A 20,760-nucleotide genomic window follows, 5' to 3' on the forward strand; every position below is an offset into this window, starting at 1 on the left:
CTTCCAGGAGACTTTCGGCCAAACCTGGGAGGGCAGTGATTTAATACTCTTGATATTTATAAGGTTAAAAAAAGTAGAATAAAAATTGTTTATCATAAGAAGCAAGAAAACAAAACCCCCAAAGTAAGCATAGCCCAATATTTTTTCCTCAGCATGTCCTCTTTAAGAGAAAATACATAACTTGGGTGTGTGGAAGTGCATGTAGTTTGAGCCAGCATGCCATACTGTAAAGCCATTCTAATGCTTCTGTTAATACCTAATTCTAAGAGTCGCACAATTGTAAAATGTGAAGAGGTTTGCCTTATTCCCGCTTTGCAAAATATAAAAACTTGCTAGTCCAAGCAAAAAATGTAATTGTTTTACCTTCCCTATAATTTTCTTATCCATCTTGATAGTGAAGAAATGATGTTTCCAGCAAACTCATTTTTACTTCTCTCAGGCAACGTAAAGAGCTGAGTTTAACTCCATGAGCTGGGTTTGTATATTCTGTCTCTCTATTAAAGCAACAGTGATTACTAAAAGGCTATGTTATAGGAAAAGAGTATAGACCATTGGGATACAGGTATTTCAATGTATTCTGGATCTAACAAGAGTACTCATATAAATTTGCAACAATTTACTTATTCCTGGATGTTCTCAGCACATATCAAGGAAAACTGAATAGATGTTTTCTTGATCGGTTCTTTCTCTGAAAACTTTGATTTTAAACAAATTGTCATGTGAAATTCTTAAGATTATAGTAATGTTACTTTTTGTTGTAAAGACAGAGTCTATGATTACTTCTGCTTACAGCCACATCAGAAAAATGGCAACACAGCTGGTGACTTCACAGGTGTCATCATTGGTGTCACATAATAATCTAGTTGGTCAGCAATATACATCTTCTGTAAGTAACTACACTCTATACCTTTGATGTTGTTTCTCCTCAGTTGTTGCAGAACCTTGAAATGTGCAATAAGCAAATGTGTCCCATCTTTTTTCTCTTACCCTTGTGACTGCTTTAGGAGCTGATTTTGTTTGTTTGTAGTGTGGTGGGTTGATTTGTGCTTTTCTGTACTCTTTAAAGGTGGTATGATCTTAACTGGATTTATTGCTCAGGAAAAATACTGTCAGGGAGGTAGTCAAGAAAAACACATCAGTTAATCATGTGGCTGTCAGAGAGCCCATATGTAATCCAGGCCTTTAATGTCCTACAACAGTAACAGAGTACTAAATCAGATAAAATGGAAATTTTCACTTTCTTTTCATCTGTTACCTTTTTGTTACATTTTATTTTTGTTTCAGCAACCTTACAGCGGAAGTTCTAGCTCTCAGTTATCTCAGCCCCAAACAGATGCTGTACTTCCATCACGCAAAAAAAAGGTTCCACCTGAGACTTCTGTGAAGGAAAGGCTTTTCATAGTGTTTTATCCTCATCCCTTACCTGTAAATGTGTTGGAGGATGTATTCTGGTAAGGTACCATTTAGTGATTAAAATAACTTCAATAGTAGAATAAATTTTGAAAAATTTAGAATAAATGCTGAAATCAAACCAGGTCATAATCGTGAGACAGCCCACAGCAAATACAAGTGATCAACAGATAAATTAAACAGTAAAAAGTCACCAGGAGCAGATGGTATTCACCAAAGAATTCTGAAGAAACTCATATATGAAATTGCAGAACTGCTAACTGTGATATGTAACCTATCACTTAAGTCAGCTTCTGTACCAGATGACTAGAGGATAGTTAATGTAATGCCAGTTTTTAAAAAAAGACTCCAGAGGCGATCCTTGCAATTACAGGCTGGTAAGCCTAACTTTAGTGCCACGCAAATTGGTTGAAACTATAGTAAGGAACAGAATTATCAGACACATAAATGAGCAACATTTGTTGGGGAAGAGTCAACATGGCTTTTGTAAAGGGAAATCATACCTCACCAATATTTTTAGAATGGACAAGGGTGATCCAGTTGATATAGTGTTATTGGACTTTCAGAAAGTCTTTCACAAGGTCCCTCAAGACAACTCTTAAGCAAAGTAAACAGTCGTGGGACAAGAGGGAAGGTCCTCTCATGGATCAAAAACTGGTTAAAAGACAGGAAGCAAAGGGTCAGAAGAAATGATCACAGTGAAGAGATATATAGCGGGGTCCCCCAGGGATCTGTACTGGGGCCAGGACTGTACAGCATATTCCTAAATGATCTGGAAAAAGGAGTAAACAGGTGGCAGAGTTTGCAGATGATACAGAATTACTCAAGTTAAGTCCAAAGCTAGCACTGAAGAGTTACAAAGGGATCTCACAAAACTGGGTGGTTGGGAAACAAAATGGCAGATGAAATTCAATATTGATAAATGCAATGTTGCGCACATTGGGAAAACATAATTCCAACTATACATACAAAATGGTGGTGTCTAAATTAGCTGTTACCATTCAAGAAAGACATTTTGGAGTCCTTGTGGATAGCTTTCTGAAAACATCTTCTTAATATGCCATGGCAGTCAAAAAAAAGCTAACAGTGTTAGGAACCATTAGGAAAGGCATTCTAAATATCATAATGCCACTATATCTATATATATCTATATCTATATATATATCTCCATCGTATGCCCACACCTTGAATACTGTGTGCCGTTCTCATCACACCATCTCAAAAAAGATATATTAGAATTTGAGAAGGTACAGAGAAGGGCAACAAAAATGATATGGGGTATTGAACAGCTTCCGTATTGGGAAAGATTAAAAAGACTGGGACTTTTCAGCTTGGAAAAAAGAGAACTAAGAGGGGATATGATAGAGGCCTATAAAATCTTGAAAGGTATGGAGAAAGTGAATAAGGAAGTGTTTTACTGCTTCACATAAGAACCAGGGATTACCCAATATACAGTAACTCCTCGCTTAACGTTGCATTTCTGTTCCTGAAAAATGCGACTTTAAGCAAAACAATGTTAAGCAAATCCAGTTTCCCCATAAGAATTAATGTAAATAGGAGGGGTTAGGTTCCAGGGAAATTTTTTTCACCAGACAAAAAACTATATACTATATAGATAGACACACAGTATACGTTTTAAACAAACAATTTAATACTGTTCACAGCTATGATGATTGTGAAGCTTGGTTGAGGTGATGAAGTTAGAGGGTGGAAGAGGGAGAGATATTTCCCAGGGAATGCCTTGCTGCTAAATGATGAACTAGCACTTGGCTGAGCCCTCCAGGGTTAACACGTTGTTAATGTAGCCTGTCACACAAGGCAGCATGAACACCAGGGAGGGGAGACAGACACGCCTTGTGTGTGTAGGAGAGAGAGAGAGATGCACACTGCCCCTTTAAGTAAGCTGACCCACTCTTAAGTACATTGTCTTTTTAAGTGGATCAGGAAGTTGAGACAACAGCTGCTGCCCCAAGTGCTCTCTGTCTGTCTCCATCTGTGTCCCCTCCCTGCTCTATATGGAGAAGGGATAAGCGGAGTGCAGGAGCAGGGGGGAGGGGGACACCCTGACATTAGTCCCCCTCCCTTCCCCCCTGCACAGCAAGCAGGAGTCTCTGGGAGCAGCTCCAAGGCAGAGGGCAGGAGCAGCACATTTCAGTGGGGGGAGGGACAGCTGATCTGCCTGGCAATTGATAGCCTGCTCGGCGGCTGTAGCACAGGGAACATGGAAGCGGGGAGCTGATAGGGGGGCTGCTGGTCCACCCTGATCACAAGCCCCCACCAGCTAGCTGCAACGAGCTGCTCTTCCTACAAGCAGTGGACAAAGCAGGTGGCTGCCAAACAACGTCAGAAGGGAGCATTGCACAACTTTAAACGAGCATGTTCCCTAATTGATCAGCAACGTAACAACGAAACAATGTTAAGCAGGACGACTTTAAGTGTGGAGTTACTGCAATTAGTAAGCAGCAGCTTCAAAAGAAAAGGAAGTACTTCTTCACACAATGCACAGTCAAGCTATGGAACTTGTTGCCAGGGTGGTTTTGAAGGCCAAAATTATAATGGGGTTCAAAAAAAGAATTAGTTAAGTTGATGGAGGATAGGTCCATCAATGACTATTAGCCAGGATGGTCAGGGATGCAACCCCATCCTCTGAGTGACATTAGCCTCTGAATACCAGATGCTGACTGGATGATGTAGGATGGATCACTGGATAATTGCCCTGTTCTTTTAATAGCATCTGGCATTGGACACTGTTGGAAGACAAGTGGCAAAGTTTGCAAATGATACAAAATTACTCAAGGTAGTTAAGTCCTTTGGTCTGACCCACTTTTGCCATTCTTATGTTCAATAAATTATGGTCCATTTCCAAACAAATGTCAATATTGTGCTGCCAGTTATTAAACCTGATGTGCAGATAACCCTGTAGTCAAGTTATCAGTTTCATACACTTTATTTTCAGAAAGCTTTAGTACTTCATGCTCTTATGGTACCACATAGCTATATCAGCTTGAAATTTTAACTGCTTATTATTTCAGAGATTGTGGGAAACCTGCATAACAATGTAGATTCAGGAAGTTGCTTCTGGTATAATTAAAACCTGACCTGAACTAATGTAATCTTATTTGTACTACTGGCCTGCCTCCAAAAGTCATTTGAGGGTACCCAACATATTAAAGACTTGGGAGACAATTTTTGCTCATTTCATCTTTTTAAAACTCGTTTTAGACTTGCTCTACCAACTTTGTTGGATTATTTTGTATGTATTAAGGGACATGGCAACATTCCCCCATTCTGATATCTGCCAGCTCTATTGTTGTAACTGAGGGACAGCTCTTTTTAAAAGTCAAGCCACTTTAAAAAACAGACAAACAGAAAACCCCAGTGCTAGTTTGTGTGGAATTTGAAATGTACCTACTTGGGCTACTGGACTACCTTAGTCAGAGTCTGAAGGTAAAGGAAGCTATTCTTCATGGTCTTTGCATCCAATATTATGACCTGACATAAAGTATATTACATATAACTACATTTTGTCTTTTCTTCTCTCTCTGCCTCAGCTCCTATCTTGGTGACTTGGGAGAGTAGGACTTTCTATGATAAGTTTTTAATATGTATTTTTAAGGCACTTTATTGAGGTCTTCTCAAATGTAAATCACAAGTGAACAAATATAGTCCACTCACATAGGACATAAGTAAACTAGCCCACAGACATCCTTTCTGAAGTTGTCAGAAGGACTATCGTACCAAGTGTCACTTCCACAGCACCTATAGCGATCATGATGTCGATCAAGTTTACTTGTTTTTTAAATGTTGGGTAGAGCACTGATATGGGGTGATTTTTATTGTAGGAGTGCTTAAAGAATGTGGCCTAACAATTCTTTCCTATTTCTTGCAGCATCTGCCAGGACTATTAAAAAGGAGGAAAAGTACAGATGGGGGAAGGGCAGCACAAAATCAGATATTGTGTACAAGAATAAAACTTACTGTCATTGTTAAATTATCTTGTTCAAGATATTGTATTGGTAGGCTGCGGTGCTGCAACTGCGTTTACAAAGTGTAAATATGTAATGTGTATTTCAGTCCTATCTTTTTTTTTTCTTTTTTTTTTTTAGTCGGTTTGGACATCTTATAGAAGTTTACCTTGTGACAGGAAAAAATGTGGGCTATGCTAAGTTTTCAGACAGAACAAGTGCCAGCGATGCCATAACTGCATTACATGGCAAGATTGTGAATGGTGTCAGGCTTAAAGTAATGTTGGCAGATTCACCTGCAGAAGAATCTAACAAACGTCAAAGAACTTACTGACCTCATGGGTAAGTACTTGGTCTGGATATAAACTAAAATTCAGCAAGTTTAAGTGGTGGGTCCTCTGTTATTCTTTGGTAACAATATTTCAATTATAACCTCAGTTTTTAAGAAATTTATAACTTGTCTTTAAAAATTTGCTTCATGATAAATTTGGAATGTAAGATCACTGCCCAAAAGCATATTTTAAATTTTTAGTAGATATTTTTTTAAATAAAACTTATTTTAAGTTTATTTTTAAAAATATACAGTTAAACATAAACCAATTGATCAATATCAGTCTGGACAACCATATGAAAATGATTAACTTTATGTACTTATAATGTATCAATGCTGAACATTTTAAAGAGGGAAAAATAAAGGATATGATTGAGATCAGTCTCTGTATCATTCTTTCACTAAAGAACACCACCTGTCACAATGGTGGTAGGTAAGTCCAAAGATCTGAGGTCTGAGAAAAGAGAAGGAATACAGGAGAGAAGTGGTAAATAAAGTGGATCTTAGAAGAAAGAAGAAAGCCAAGTGAGAACCTAAAAGTTTCTGGACCATCTAGGGGAAAGCCATAGTGTAAATGTGTCTTATGGTATTTCCCAGAAAAGGGAGAATGAAAGAGACTTTTAAAAAGCACCCAATTGACTTAAGGCACAAGTCCTGTTGAAAATTGGTGGAACTTTTGCTCCAAAATCATTTAGGTATTTTTTTGAAAATCCTACCCAGTAGGTCTAGGTTATTTCTCCTGGTAAGGAATGGAAAGGAATTTCTCCATATGTGCATCTGTGAAGACCAAAATTGTGTGTGTTCCACTATTATTTGGTGAGATATATAGAGAAGATAAAGACTGTGAAGACTTTTCTTCACCTCCCCCAAAGGTAGGAGGGATGGGTTATCATCAGTAAGACCATGGAAATAAACGTTTAGCTGTGGGATAATGGGCATCTGAGGGCTCCTGTAGTGTACGTAAAATGGGAAATCCATTTAGGAAAGATCTTTTGCAAGACCAAAGAGTGAGACTGGAAAACAGGTGATGAGTTTTCTTTCTGTCTGTCACTCTAGATTCTGTAGCACACCAGCCAGAATACTATTTAAAATTATGAATTCCTATTATGAATTAAGCAAAGGCAAGACAATGAGGTGCTAGATTAAATTCCATACTTAATTGCCCGTCAAATTACTTATGCCACTTATATCTGGAGTTGAAAATGTGGAGTGTGATAGCTAGTACACCTCTACCCCGATATAACATGACCCGGTTAAGACGAATTCGGATATAATGCGGTAAAGCAGTGCTCCGGCGGGGCAGGGCTGCGTACTCCGGTGGATCAAAGCAAGTTCGATAGCATGTGGTTTCACCTATAACATGGTAAGATTTTTTGGCTCCCAAGGACAGCGTTATATCGGGTTAGAGGTGTATTTGGCTAGAGCTACTACAGACTGGCAAAGTGCCAGTGATCATTGGTTTTTAATGTGCATGTCTCAAGTAGAGAGGTAAATATTGGGTGCCTCTGAATAAGGGTTTAACAGGGATCTGGGGTTGCTTGGATTTAAAAGAAGGAAAGGGTATAATAAATCTGCCTAGGTCTAATGGTTTTACATTGTGACTATTAGAGATTATTACTGAAGCTTTTTATTCCATTCCTCAGGCAGAGATTGCTCCATAAAGAGAAGTTTGGGGCTTAAAGCCATCTGTCTTTCAGGCTCCTTTTTGATGGCGCTTGGCAGAGTTAAGAAGCTAAGTGTCACAGATGAGGTCAGGGTCCTGTCAATCAAAGAGTGCTATGCATCTTCTTTGTCGGGATTCCCCTCCATATACAATAAGTAGTACTGTTGAAGATCCAGTTGGTGTAGTCCTCCTTCCATTTTGTGAAGATCTTTTTAGGACTCCAAGAGAGACTCTTTGAGGGTTTTCAAGTAAAGTGGACTTAAAATATAAGTAAGAGTTGCACTGAGATAACTTAGAGGTATCTAGAACAGGGGCTCCCAAACTTGGTTTGCGGCTTGTTCAGGGTAAGCCCCTGGCGGGCTGTGATACACTTTGTTTACCTGAGTGTCCACAGGAATGGCTGCTCACAGCTCTCATTGGCCGGGAACAGCGAACCGTGGCCACTGGGAGCTGCAAGCGGCTGTATCTGCAGACACTCAGGTAAACAAAGAGTCTCACGGTCCACCAGAGGCTTACCCTGTTTGGGAACCCCTGGTCTAGGAGCAGGAGCATTGATTTCAGGATTCCGGTTCTGTCCGTGCAGGACATTTTTTCCTGTGACTTTATCTAGTGAGTATTTTGGATATGCTTTCTGCCTCCAATTTTTGGCGTGTAAAGATCTGGAATGAGAGAGAGGACCAAAATAATTAGTGTCAGAGCAAAGGTTTTTGGAGGCAATGGGCAAAGATGCACTCCGATGCTGGTTAGGAGCAGAAGGGCCTTTTATTTCAGTTTGTTTCCTAGAAGGTTTTCATATGTAGATTTCCTTCAGAAAACATTTCATAAACCACGTGTAGTTGGAGTGCATGATGTTGAGGAGAGTATTGAGCCTTGGGTCTAGGCTTTGTAATGCTGTCCTTCCACTTCAAAGCATAAAATTAAAATGTCTCCTCCACTACAGAGGAATTTGATAAATATTCATAGTTATCAAGGATGGCCAGTGATGTTAATGTAAACTCTACCGTGCAGTAGCAAGTCTGCTATTAATATAGCATGAAACGTATGCAAGATAAGGACAGACCAGGTTTTGAAAACCTGTCTGCATTGTAGGTGCTCCGCTCAAGTTTCGCAATGGCCTTTTAAAATTAACAGTGGTTTGTTTGTGTTTTTAATCTGACTTTGGAATATATTTTTGTCTCAAAATGTGGTTTTAGTAAGTGACTAAACAGCATTGTGGAGTTCCGTGTTTCTCTGCTGATTCCATATCAAAGATTGCTCAGTTTATAAACAAAAAGATATTTTGTTCAAACTTGTAGCACTTCAAACTCATCCCCAATATCTGAGCCATTTCTTATACATGTAAAATACTACAAGCAAAGTTGGAGTTGCACAGATGTAAAACAGCATAATATGGTGACACACGAGGACAAAAGGGAACCAAGTGCAGTTCTTACAACAGGAAAAGTTTAAAGTAATCAGCGAGCTAAAAAGCAGTTTTGTTGAATTCTGGGGAATGGTGCGAGGCAGACCATTCTTCCCTTTTCTTTAGTTTTCTGTTTTCTTTCCCTTCTCCCACAGTAAATCTGAAAAACAGCCATGGTGCATCTCCAGCAGGGTGCAGCACACAAAAGTGGTGGCTCCCCTTTTGAGTTGCTGCTGTAGGAATGCTAGCATTGGTGCTTCAAAGGGAACGACCTTTCAGTAGTATTGTGCCACACTGAAAGCACATATTTTGTAAAACGTAACACGTTACTCCTACCGGTGACCAAATGTAGACACATTTTTCCACAATGTGTACGTGATTATGACTTATGTCCATAGGGTTAAATTATTTTTCTAAATTGTGGTTTACTAATCAGTAACCTATTCTTAGATCTCATTTATCTGGGGTAACTTACTCCAGAGGTCTAAGAATTAAATGTTCTAATACAGGGGTGGCCAATCTGAGCCTGAGAAGGAGCCAGAATTTACCAATGTACATTGTCAAAGAGCCACAGTAATACGTCAGCAGCCCCCATCAGCTCCCGCCCCCGCTCCCTCCCCACACCTCCCAATCACCTGTTCCGTGACGTGCAGGAGGCTCTGGTTGGGAGGGGGAGAAGAGAGGGAATAGCAGGCTCGGCAGGGCGCAGGAAGGCGTGGAATGGGGGCAGGGCCTGTGGCATAGCCAGGGGGTGGACAGTGAGCACCCCCAGGCACCTGTAGCTCCAGCCCTGGAATCGGTGCCTAAATAAGGAGCCGCATATTAACTTCTGAAGAGCCGCATGTGGCTCCAGAGATACAGGTTGGCCACCCCTGTTCTAATATATTAAATATGGTCAATGTTCTCTCTCCCCTGCCCCGCACCCCGAAACAAGTCATTTGTTTTCTTACAGTAGGCAATATAAAACATTTAAACTGTTATGCCTCTCAGATTGCATTTTCAGTGTTCTGTAACTCTAGCTTCCTGATACTTTGTTTTTGAGCAGTAGCTATAGATTTTCCTAAAATGTTGAACTTCTGGCATGCAGGTTTAGGAATCTGGCTAAAATAGGCATCCAAGGCACAATTTGATCGTTGCTGTCACAGTTTGTGTAAAAGTGTAAAACTTTTTTATTGAAAAAGATAGATGGATGTAGATTGGAAAAAAAACATTTTGGTTTATTTAACTTTGTTTCACACACTAGCATAGATGTTATAGGAAGATGCTGCATATCTGTGCAAGTTCCTGTTCTCCTTAAAAGAAATTTCAAATTTTGCAAAAGTCGTGGTTTTATTTCTGTATCTCCACTGAATAACTGAGGTGGTTGTCTTTCAATAAGGACTGCCATTTTAATGATTTTTCCCATTAGAAAGCATTGGAAAAAGGTTGAACTCTGAAACTTTCCACGAACTTTGAAATAGATCGAATTCCAATGCTTTAAAATAGAAAGATGTTTCTTTGTCTTACTTTGTGTCATGAAATTATCAAGATAATGGCTTGTTGTGTAATTGATACTTGTTATGAGTGATTTATACCTTTGTAATTACAGGTCCTGTTTAGAGTATCTTTTAGATGGTGGTGAGGTTTTCCTTTGAGTCACTGTACATTGACCTTTGTAGGGAAAGTTTGGAGTTAACTTTAGCATAATTTTGCACACAAAAATAAATAGGACTGCCATTAACTATTTTTCCATAGGGCATCTGAGCAGGAGGGTTAAAACAGATATTACAGGGATTACAAAAACATGGTGGAATAGCACTCATGACTGGAATATAGCTATTGAATGGTATGTACTGTTTAGGAGAGATTGGAATAAAGGTAAAAGTGGTGCAGTAGCATTGTGCATCAACGAAGCAGTAAACTAAAGGAATATTAAGTGGTAGTATGGACAAAAACAGAGCCTGTTTGGGTCCAAATCTCTTTGGGGAAGAATTGTATTGGGATTGTGTTAGGGGTCAGATTCACATGTGGATAGAGATCTCTTCAGTAGTAGAGAGAAATACTTTGGGGAATTGTCATGATGGGAGACTTTAATTTCCTGTATCAGAGGGGTAGCCGTGTTAGTCTGGTTCTGTAGAAGCAGCAAAGAGTCCTGTGGCACCTTATAGACTAACAGACGTTTTGCAACATGAGCTTTCGTGGGTGAATACCCACTTCTTCGGATGCATCCGAAGAAGTGGGTATTCACCCACGAAAGCTCATGCTGCAAAACGTCTGTTAGTCTATAAGGTGCCACAGGACTCTTTGCTGCTTTTAATTTCCTGGATATAGGTTAGAAAATAAATGCTACTTGTATTGGTAGGGCCTAGTTATTTCTAGATGTGATAGATGAAAACTTCATAAAATTGTCACCAAACCAACAAGAGGTGATACAATTTTAGACTCTGTTTTAATAAGTAGCAAGGACATCATAGAAGAATTGTAGGAAGTAACTTTGGATTGAGTGGTTATGAAATGATTCAGTTTAAATGGAAGGATAATCAGAATCAGGTAATCAACTACCATTTTTTAATTCAAAAGGTCAGAGTTTGGGAAATTTAAGAGAGTTAGTTAAAGAAGTCAACTGGACTAAAGAGCCCAAGAACTTAAATGTGGAAGAGGCTTGGAATTTCTTCAAATCAACTGTATAAAAACTATCTGAAATTTGAATCCCAAGCAAAGGAAAAATCTTGTACACAAAGGCACCAGCCCAAGCTGGATGAATAACCACCTCAAAAAGGAGTAAGCAGAGAGCTTATAGGGAATGAAAAAAGGGGTTGATCAGCAAAGAAAGCTAAGTTGTGGAGGTTAGAAAATGTAGGAATAAAGTGAGAGAATTGTTAAAAGTCAAACTGAATTAGCTCTTGCCAAGAAAATTAAAATAATCTTTTTAAAAAATATATCATGAGAAAATAAGGAAGGATGAGGTTTGGCTGCTCTGTAGTGTTGATGGAAAGGAAATTAGAGGTAATCTAGGTATGGCCCCAAAACCAAATGAATATTTTTGCCTCTGATTTCAGTAAGAATAATACTATGGGACATGTGCCTGAAGGAGTACAGCTGATGAAAATGAGTGTCTAGAAATAGAAATTACCACATCTGAGGTAGAAGAAAAACTTAGTGTTTAATGCACTCCAATCAGGGGAACTGAATAATTTCTGCCCCAGAATACTGAAAGAACTGGCTCATGCGATTGCTTGTCCAGTAGGAAGGATATTCAATACATCTGTCTATTTGGGGTAGAACCATATGACTGAAGAATAGCTAACTTCAGACCTCTATTTAAGAAAGGGGAAAAAAATGATCCAGGCAATTACAGGCCTGTTAATCTGATTTTAGCAGTATGCAAGCCTTTAGAACAAATTGTAAAGGAAAGAATAATTAAATTCATTGAGGTAAATGGTAAAGGAAATGTAATGCAGCATGTGATTACCAAAGGTAGATAATGCCATACTAATATGATTTCATTCTTTGAGAAAATAACTGATTTTTTTAGATAAGGGAAGTGCCATAAATTGGTGTACTTGGACTTCAGTAAAACATTTCACATGGTGCCACATGGGAAATTATTGGAAGATGGAGTGCAGTACAAGAATTGTAAGGTGGATAGGTAACTGGTTAAAGGGAAGCAGGCAGTGGGTTGTGCTGAAAGGTGAGTTATTGGACTGAAGGGAGGTTACTAGAATTCCTCAAAGATCAATTTTGGGACAAGTCTGATTCAATATTTTTATTAATGACCCTGACACAAAAAGTAGGAGTGTGCTAATGACATTTGCTGATGATACAAAGTTGGGAGGCATTATCAATACAGAGGAGGATCGGAATATTATACAGGAAGATCTGGATGACCCTGAAGATTGGAGTGACAAAAATGGGATGAAATTTAATAGTACAAAATGCAAACTCATGTATTTAAGATTAACAATAAGAATTTCTGCTACAAGCTGGGGGCTCATCAATTGGAAGTGACAGGAGGAGGAGAGAGACCTGGGTTTGTGGGTCAATTGCAGGATGACTGAGCCACCAATGTGATGTGGCTGTGAAAAAGGCACATGCAATCCCAGGATGTATCAGGCAAGGCATTTCCAGGAGAGAGAGAGAGGAGTATTAATGCCATTGTACAAGGTACTTGTAAGACTCATTGTACAAGAATATGGTGTACTATTCTGATAACCTGTCACCTGTGTTGAAAAAAGATGAATTTTAAATAGAAATAGGTGTATAGAAGAGTTACTGGCATGATCTGGAGAATGGAGCACCTATCTTATAAAAGGAGACGGGAAGAGCTTGGCTTGTCTAGCTTAGCAAAAAGAAGGCTGAGAGGGGATATGATAGCTTTTGTAAATACCGGGGAGGGTAAAGAGCTATTTAAGCTAAAGGACAATGTTGTCATAAGAATAAATGGATATAAATTGCCCGCAAACAAATTCAGACTGGAAATTAGAAGATTTCTAACCATCAGAGGGGTGAGGTTCCAGAAAACTCAATAGGAGTTTGGGCAAACAACTTAAGTTTTAAGAGAGAGATGGACAAATCTAGGAATCTGATTGGGGGGAAGGGTTTAGCAACCCTGGGGAGTCACTTAGGGTTTGTTTTGTGTCCTAAATGCTCATTCTTCAGGTTTTCAGCTGGCCACTTGGAGGGCAATGATATTCTCCCCTTTCTTTCCCCCAGTGTGTTCTGGGTTTTTTGGTTTTGGTTTATTGATCTCCTTCCTCTGAAGCATCAGGGGTGGCCACAGCTGGATATGGGACATTGGACCAGAAGGGCCAGGGCTCTGAGGTGGCACCAAACATTCTCTCTCCGATACTCGGCTGGCTGATTCTTGCTCACATGCTCAGGGTCTAACTGATCACCATATGTGGGGTTGGGAAGAAGTTTTCCCCCAGGTCAGATTGGCAGTGACCTTAGGACATTTTCACCTTCCTCTTCTGCGTGTGGGTGTGGGTCGCTTGCCAGGATTAGCTGGTATGTCTCAGTTAATCATTTCCCTGTCATTTCCCTGGTGCACCTCTGTCCTGCCTAGTCTCTGCCTATGGCACGTAACGATCTAGTCTCCTGTGGTCTGTAATACTTTGGTCTAATTTAGGTTATTGGGTTTAGCATCAGTGTTAGTGGTCTGTGTTGTACAGGAGGGCAGACTAGATAACCTGATGGTCTCGTCTGTCCTTAAACTCTATAATTTACCAAGGAACATGTTGGAGTCTCCATCATTTTAAGGTATTAAATTAAGATTATCTTATAAAAAAGATGTTATTGCTCAAGCAGAAGTTATGGGCTTGATGCAGGAATTACTCCATGAAATTCTATGGTCTATATCAGGGGTAGACAACCTATGGCACGTGTGCCGATTTTCAGTGGCACTCACACTGCCCGGGTCCTGGCCACTGGTCTGGGGGGCTCTGCATTTTAATTTAATTTTAAATGAAGCTTCTTAAACATTTAAAAATCTTATTTACTTTACATATAACAATAGTTTAGTTATATATTTTAGACTTATAGAAAGAGACCTTCTAAAAACGTTAAAATGTATTACTGGCATGCAAAACCTTAAATTAGAGTGGATAAATAAAGACTCGGCACACCACTTCTGAAAGGTTGCTGACCCCTGGTCTGTATTATGCAGCAGGTCAGATCAGATGATCAGAACAGTCCCTTCTGCCCATACTCCATGAGTCACCAGAACACTGAAAGCAAGTAGACCTGCTTTTGCCTGTAGCTATATTGTAACATGGGATAGTGAAGATGCTTTGTCCTCTTAACTAGTATAAAAACTAGAGGAGGATTAACTGTGGAACTTATTTTATAATCTTTTTGACGTTTTATCAGAATGAAGTAAAAGTTTTACTCTTTTGGCTCTTTTGAGGTTGTTTCCTTTAGATATCGCCTCAAGAAGTGTGCATTTGTAATGCAAAAATCTGTGGTTTTTATTTATTTTTTTAAGTGGGATACATACAATTTATAATAATTGAATCAGTTAAAATTGAATTAGTTAAATGTATTGTGGTCCCTTGCTCAATTCACCTTATACAAGTACTGTAATGCAATCTCTATGGTGAAAGTGCAATTAACAAATGTTAAAAAGAATTCTACAACTGCACTCGAAAACAAAACTATGTAAAAATTTTAGAGCCTACAAGCCAAAGCATGAAGGGGCATACACATGTTTAGCATATCTGGCACATAAATACGTTGCAATGCCGGCTACAACAGTGCCTGCGAATGCCTGTTCTCACTTTCAGGTGACATTGTAAATAAGAAGCGCAGGCAGTATTACCTCCCATAAATGTAAACAAATGTGTTTGTCTTAGAAATTGGTTGAACAAGAAGTAGGACTGAGTGGGTTTATGAGGTGAATTGAAAAATACTATTTCTTTTGTTTATCTTTTTTACAGTGCAAATATATGTAATAAAAATAATATAAAGTGAGCATTGTACACTTTGTAATTGAAATCAGAATATTTGAGAATGTAGAAAAACATCAAAATATTTATAATAAATTTAAATTGGTATTCTGTTATTGTTTAACAGTGCAATTAAAACTGCAATTAATCATAACTTTTTTTAAAAATCTAGTTGATTTCTTTTGCGTTAATTGCATGCATTAACTGTGATTGACAGCCTACTTTTAAATTATAATAATCAGGAATATAACCTGTATTTACAAAGAATTTGAGTAAATGTATGATAATTTACTAAACCAGTCCATCTCATCAGTATGACAAGCTCCAGCTCTCATACCGACCAATGAATATTCACATTGTCTAGGGAAGTAACTAAAAGAAATAAAAAAGATTAAAATGGTGGCTTTCTTTTGACTATTGATTTAAACTCATAAGCTCTTGATGTAGGGGCTGTTTCTGCTTCTGTTTATACACTGGTCCAAATAAATGTTAAGGTTAAAATTAGCGACTTAAATTACCATGGTTTAAATCAATCCATGTTTGAGCAGATGGATTAAAGTCCAGAAGGCTTCTCCTACTTCTAAACTTTTTTAAGTGTCTAAAGTTCTTGATACTGACCATCTATCTTCCTCTCCTCCATCGTCACCTTGGCACTTTTCTACCTTAATCTCATTGCTTTACCTAAGCATTTCATGTTTGGCTGAAGGTTTCTGATTCCTGAAATGAAAATGACATATGCCATAACTTCTATGCAGTGTTGTTGTAGCCATGTTGGTCCCAGAATATTAGAGAGAAAAGGTGGGTGAGGCAATAGCCTTTATTGGACCAACTTCTGTTGGTGAGAGAGACAAGCTTTCGAGCTTGCTCTTCTTCAGGTCTGGGAAATGTACTCAACATGCTAAAAAATCTGTTCTACCCTTTGTTTAGCTGTGACACTGAGTACATTTCCCAGACATGTGTAAGCTCAAAAGCTTGTCTCTCGCAAACAGTTGGTCCAATAAAAGATATTTTTTTTCACCCACCTTATCTCTCTAATATGCCATAATTAAAAGATGGAGGAGAGAATCCAGCACTTTCCAGAGGAATACGTTGTGGGATTTTTTGTGTTCACTGTAGCCATTAGCCATAGCAACTTTTTGTGGGGTTGCACAAGTGCTTTAGAAAAGCTGAGCTATATAATAGCAACATCTTGAAAAGATATAAAGTCAAGACTTCTGGAACTAGTCTTTACAGAATGAAATAAACCCTGGTTGCTGAATTCAGTAGCCCTGCACAGAGAGGTAGTATTGCATTCCCTCCTCCCCAACCTCTGTATACATATGTTGGTTATTTACTTCTGCTGTCTTCCTAGCTGGATTCCCAGAATCTTTTTTTAATGGAATCTCTAATAATTTAATAGGTTGTGGAAATCCATAATGTGTTTTTTCTAGAACTCTTTGGAACCTACTCTGTTATATCATCCTTGTTCTGAATAATTTTGCTTCCTTGATTTTGTTTGCTTTTAAATTAAAAAAAAATCTGTGAAAAAGAGAAAAGTTCAGTAATATGCATGTATTTATGTTGTTGTTTTCTCTATATGAATATTCAGAGAGGTTACAGTATAAGCAATCAAATGTGCTCCAAAATAGAGAGGCACTCTATTAATAAAGAACTACAACATAATTTAATTCACAAGATAATACACAGTATGTTTTAGAAAAGAATGCTTGCTTTCACACAGAATTTGTTAGAGAACCAGGGAATATATAGAGTATTAGCTTCTCTAAATATTTTAATTATAGACAGGCTTTTATGTGTGGGTTGGAGTGCCATTGTAAGAAATACTCTTATTATAATATGTATTTTTAAATAAATATAGGTATTTTATCTTTGACACTATCTTCATACTTGTGTTCTTTCTACAGAGCAGAGACTAAATAATGACATGACCCTCAGCTGACTGACTGAAAACATGACTAGACACGGTTCCTGTGGACAGTGACAGCTTTTTGTACTGTTAGCTGATGTTTGTGGACAAAAACACTTTATTTTAAAAAAACCCAAAATACAGAATGTAGTTTAAATCCACAATTAGCCAACATTTTTAATTGTAAACTGATAGTTGTTGTAGCAGTCTGTCATTCTGTATTAGAGAAATAAATTTTTTTGTTTAAATCCTGCCTCTAACATGAACACATTAAAGATGGGGAAAAAATAAAGGAGCCAACACTAATGGTTTCACTGGTTAATTGCTAATGACTCAGACTGTACATACTGAAGAGTAATTGAAAGTGCAGACATTAACACAGTCAAATTAGGATGACAACTAAAAATATATATATAATTTTTTTTTAAAAATGGTGCAGAATATTTCAAAGATTGGTACCGGTTTCTGCCAAGATTGAGCCTGGTCCAGATAGCCTCAGATTCAGGAAAGCTTTCCTCTTGAGGGAGGGGACTTAAGCACTTGCTTGAGTGCTTTCCTTTGTTAGGGCCAAAAGTATGAAATGCTGATTTATTGTTGTCTAGTGTGCAGGGCACTAGACTAGGAGTCAGAGGTGGGTCACTGAAACTTATCCATCGCCCACTTTAGTTACTGGTAGCTGTGATCATTAATATCATGGTTGGTTTTTTTCTAAAGTGCATTATTTAACTATGAAATATATACCATCTGAACAACTGTAGTCACTCCTTTTTCAAAGAACTATAATGGTTTATTAAGCAACCCACTATTCCAGTTGTGGCTGCTGCTGAAATATTGAGTAAAGATAGCTCAAATAAGTATTTGCACATGTATCTACATGTGATGACTCCCATACACATCCAATGGTAATATTTGTTAAAGGATCCATGTGAACAAAAACATAAATGCATGGCTCACCGGGTAAGTGCTGGGTCTGTTACCTCTAGAGCAGTTCAGATTTTGGGTCACATAAAGGAAAATGCTGCTTTGTTTCCCTGTGTGTGCATATAGACTAACGCTCTAGACTCTCTAGACTCTCAGTGGGAGAGTTCCAGATTTGGATAAGGGTGCATTTGCTGACCTTTGTGTGAAGAAGTTTTGGCAGCACCTAGATGCACTAAATCATGCACTGTTGTTAGCTTCTTTTTTCCAGATCACTTAGTTCACTTGAACATTTTTGTTTAAAAATAAATGATTAGAGAGAGATGGAGTAACATTACTGATCAGAAACAGCTGAAGGTGAAACTCCATCTGTAATGCATCCTGTTGGGTTAAGAATAGCTGCTGGCCTATACACATCAAGGCAAAAATAGACCTGTAGTGGTTTTGTGCCCCAAAATTTTAATTGGAAGCATGCTTGCTCACCATTTACTACTGCCTTTAAGCAGCAGTACTTAATTTCCCAGTAGGTGATGCTTAAAAAATGCCACTCAACTTTTTTAAAATGCAACATTAAAAGCCTGGGTAGTCATCCATTAATTGATAGTTTAAAAAGAATGCAGATTGATGTAATTAGAGTTAATATTTCAATGCAGTCTATTTTTAATACTTATTTTTCAATATTTTCCTATGCAGCAAGTATTCTAACACACTAAAATCTGAGTCCACTTCTACAATGAAATGTGAGTGTAATATTATATGATGAATGCAGACAGTGTGAATTTGTCTCCACAGCATGCTAGATATAAGCGCACCAGAACAACGTAGTCTCTAAAAAGAAAATCAGTAAAAAGCAATATTATGTTAATTGTATAAAAAGGCAATAAGAGATCATAAGGTTTAGGGTTGATTCAGAGATGCAAGTTCTTCCTCTTTTATTTAATTTTTATTGGCAAATGTGTGTAAATATATTAAACTCAGAAAACTATCTTAAAGGGCCCTGTGGGAAAAATAATATGTAATCATGAAATTACTGTATCATAATGCAAACATAAAAGGTGGCTGAATTAAGGTTGCACTGCAATATTTCCTAATTTTTGAGTGTTTGACTCTGCAACCTTAATATTCTTTTAGTGTAGCTTTTAGCTTTTTGTGTGTAACTTCCTAGGTTTTTAAGAAAGCACACAGAAAAGAAATTCCACCATATGGCATCGTAGTAACACCACAAAGCTTTCTTTTTTAAACTTTTCTTTTTAACGTACTGACCCTCTTGATAAAACTATCGCAGATCTCTGCCACTTGAGCTAATGCAGTAACTGTCTCCCACACCCAGTCCCCATCTCTCCTTCTAGTCCCAAAGAAGTTCTCTCTGCAACATTCAGTCCCAGTCTCACCCGACTTCTTGTCCCAGTCTACTCTTCCCCTCCTCCCCATTCCAGTTTTTGTCCCCCTCTGCATTCAAATCAGACCGCTTCCTCCTCCACACAGGTTGGGTGCCAGTGGGGAGAGCGGGGCGGGTAGAGCAGGTGGGAATTGATAGCACAGAGATGCTTCCTGCTCTGTTCTAGTTCCTGTCCTGGAGCAGCTATTCTAGGGAAATCCTATAGCCCAGGGATGGAGCATGCTCAGTCACTGTGGGGATGGCGTATGTGCAGTCTGGTCACAGATAGGAGCTGTGAGGGGATGGAGCATGCTGCGTGATTTTTAACTGCTAAAAACAAAGAAGTCTACTAAGCACGTGAAAACTGATTTTTCAAAGATTTATAACCTGGTCAAATTTTGATGAATTTCATGAGGAGGATAAAAGGCTTTGACTAAATTTCAACTCCCTATTCCAAAGCATAGTGGCTCTAGTCTAGAGCATTTCAAAGAAAAGTCCCCAGAATTTTTTAACATGGGCAAAACAATGTATTTTTCCCTAGCCTTTTTCTTGAAAACAGCTGAACCATGTTGGCTAAAGTTTTCCCGGGAGGGGGGGGGGGAGGTTTGATCCATCTCATGCAGGTTACCTGACACACAAAATTTCAACCCAAATGGTTAAAGCTTTGCAGAGTTATAGACTGCTGAAAAGAGGGTCTTATAATGGGAAGTGCATTGGGCAATTTGAATAGACCTGCCTATAATATAGTATACAGACACAATTATTTATTGTAAGGAATTGGGAATGGATGTCTACTCAGTATTTTTGTCTAAATGTTAATATTGCAGCAGTGAAAGATGTGAGAGAGAAAAAACCATCAGCTGCTTTAGGGTTTTTTGATGTTGATAAGGTTAGTGCACAAACTGTGGTCCAATCCTGCAATTCCTAAATCCTTTGCTCATTTATGCTGGTCAGACTGCTTGTGTTAGTCTGATGCTACAAACCCGTATTCTATGACCTGAACAGCACAAATCAGAGCATCAACTTGTGATGAAATCTGTGAAGTGACATTACATTTGAGTAAAATAAGACTAAGCAAAATGAGGATTGTGATTAATGTTAACTTTAATGATGAGTGTCTCAGCGGGAGCACAGGCCATTGTCTGGTCTGCTTCAAATAATATTCAGTAGTTTGCAGAGCACACAAGCTTCAGAGATCAGACGGACTGCCAGAATCACAGGTGAGCAGTACTACTAGAAGAAAATAGTCCAGTAGCATTAACTGAGCTATGGTACCCTAAATTATTGAAGCCCTTCCCTTCAACTGTGCATAATACAGAAGAGCTAAAGAACAGGAATCAAGTTAGAAAGCGGGCTTGATTTCCA

At 38.4% G+C, this 20,760-nt stretch overlaps 1 protein-coding gene across 3 annotated transcripts in view; it reads left to right on the forward strand.

The window, feature by feature from the left end:
* Positions 1-17,223, forward strand: part of RBM45 (RNA binding motif protein 45) — a 30,522-nt gene extending 13,299 nt beyond the window's left edge. For 2 of the 3 annotated variants that reach the window (XM_045033071.1, XM_045033072.1), the window contains exons 7-10: positions 793-886; positions 1,285-1,451; positions 5,517-5,717; positions 17,098-17,223. In XM_045033071.1, coding sequence (XP_044889006.1) covers positions 793-886; positions 1,285-1,451; positions 5,517-5,709 — 454 coding nt within the window. In that variant the 3' untranslated portion in view covers positions 5,710-5,717; positions 17,098-17,223. Of the gene's footprint in view, positions 1-792; positions 887-1,284; positions 1,452-5,299; positions 5,718-17,097 lie in introns of those variants that run through there. The other variant, XM_045033073.1, reaches the window with a different exon arrangement.
* Positions 17,224-20,760: the final 3,537 nt, after the last annotated feature.

The sequence above is a fragment of the Mauremys mutica genome, chromosome 10, assembly GCF_020497125.1.
Source record: "Mauremys mutica isolate MM-2020 ecotype Southern chromosome 10, ASM2049712v1, whole genome shotgun sequence".
Classification (NCBI taxonomy): domain Eukaryota; kingdom Metazoa; phylum Chordata; order Testudines; family Geoemydidae; genus Mauremys; species Mauremys mutica.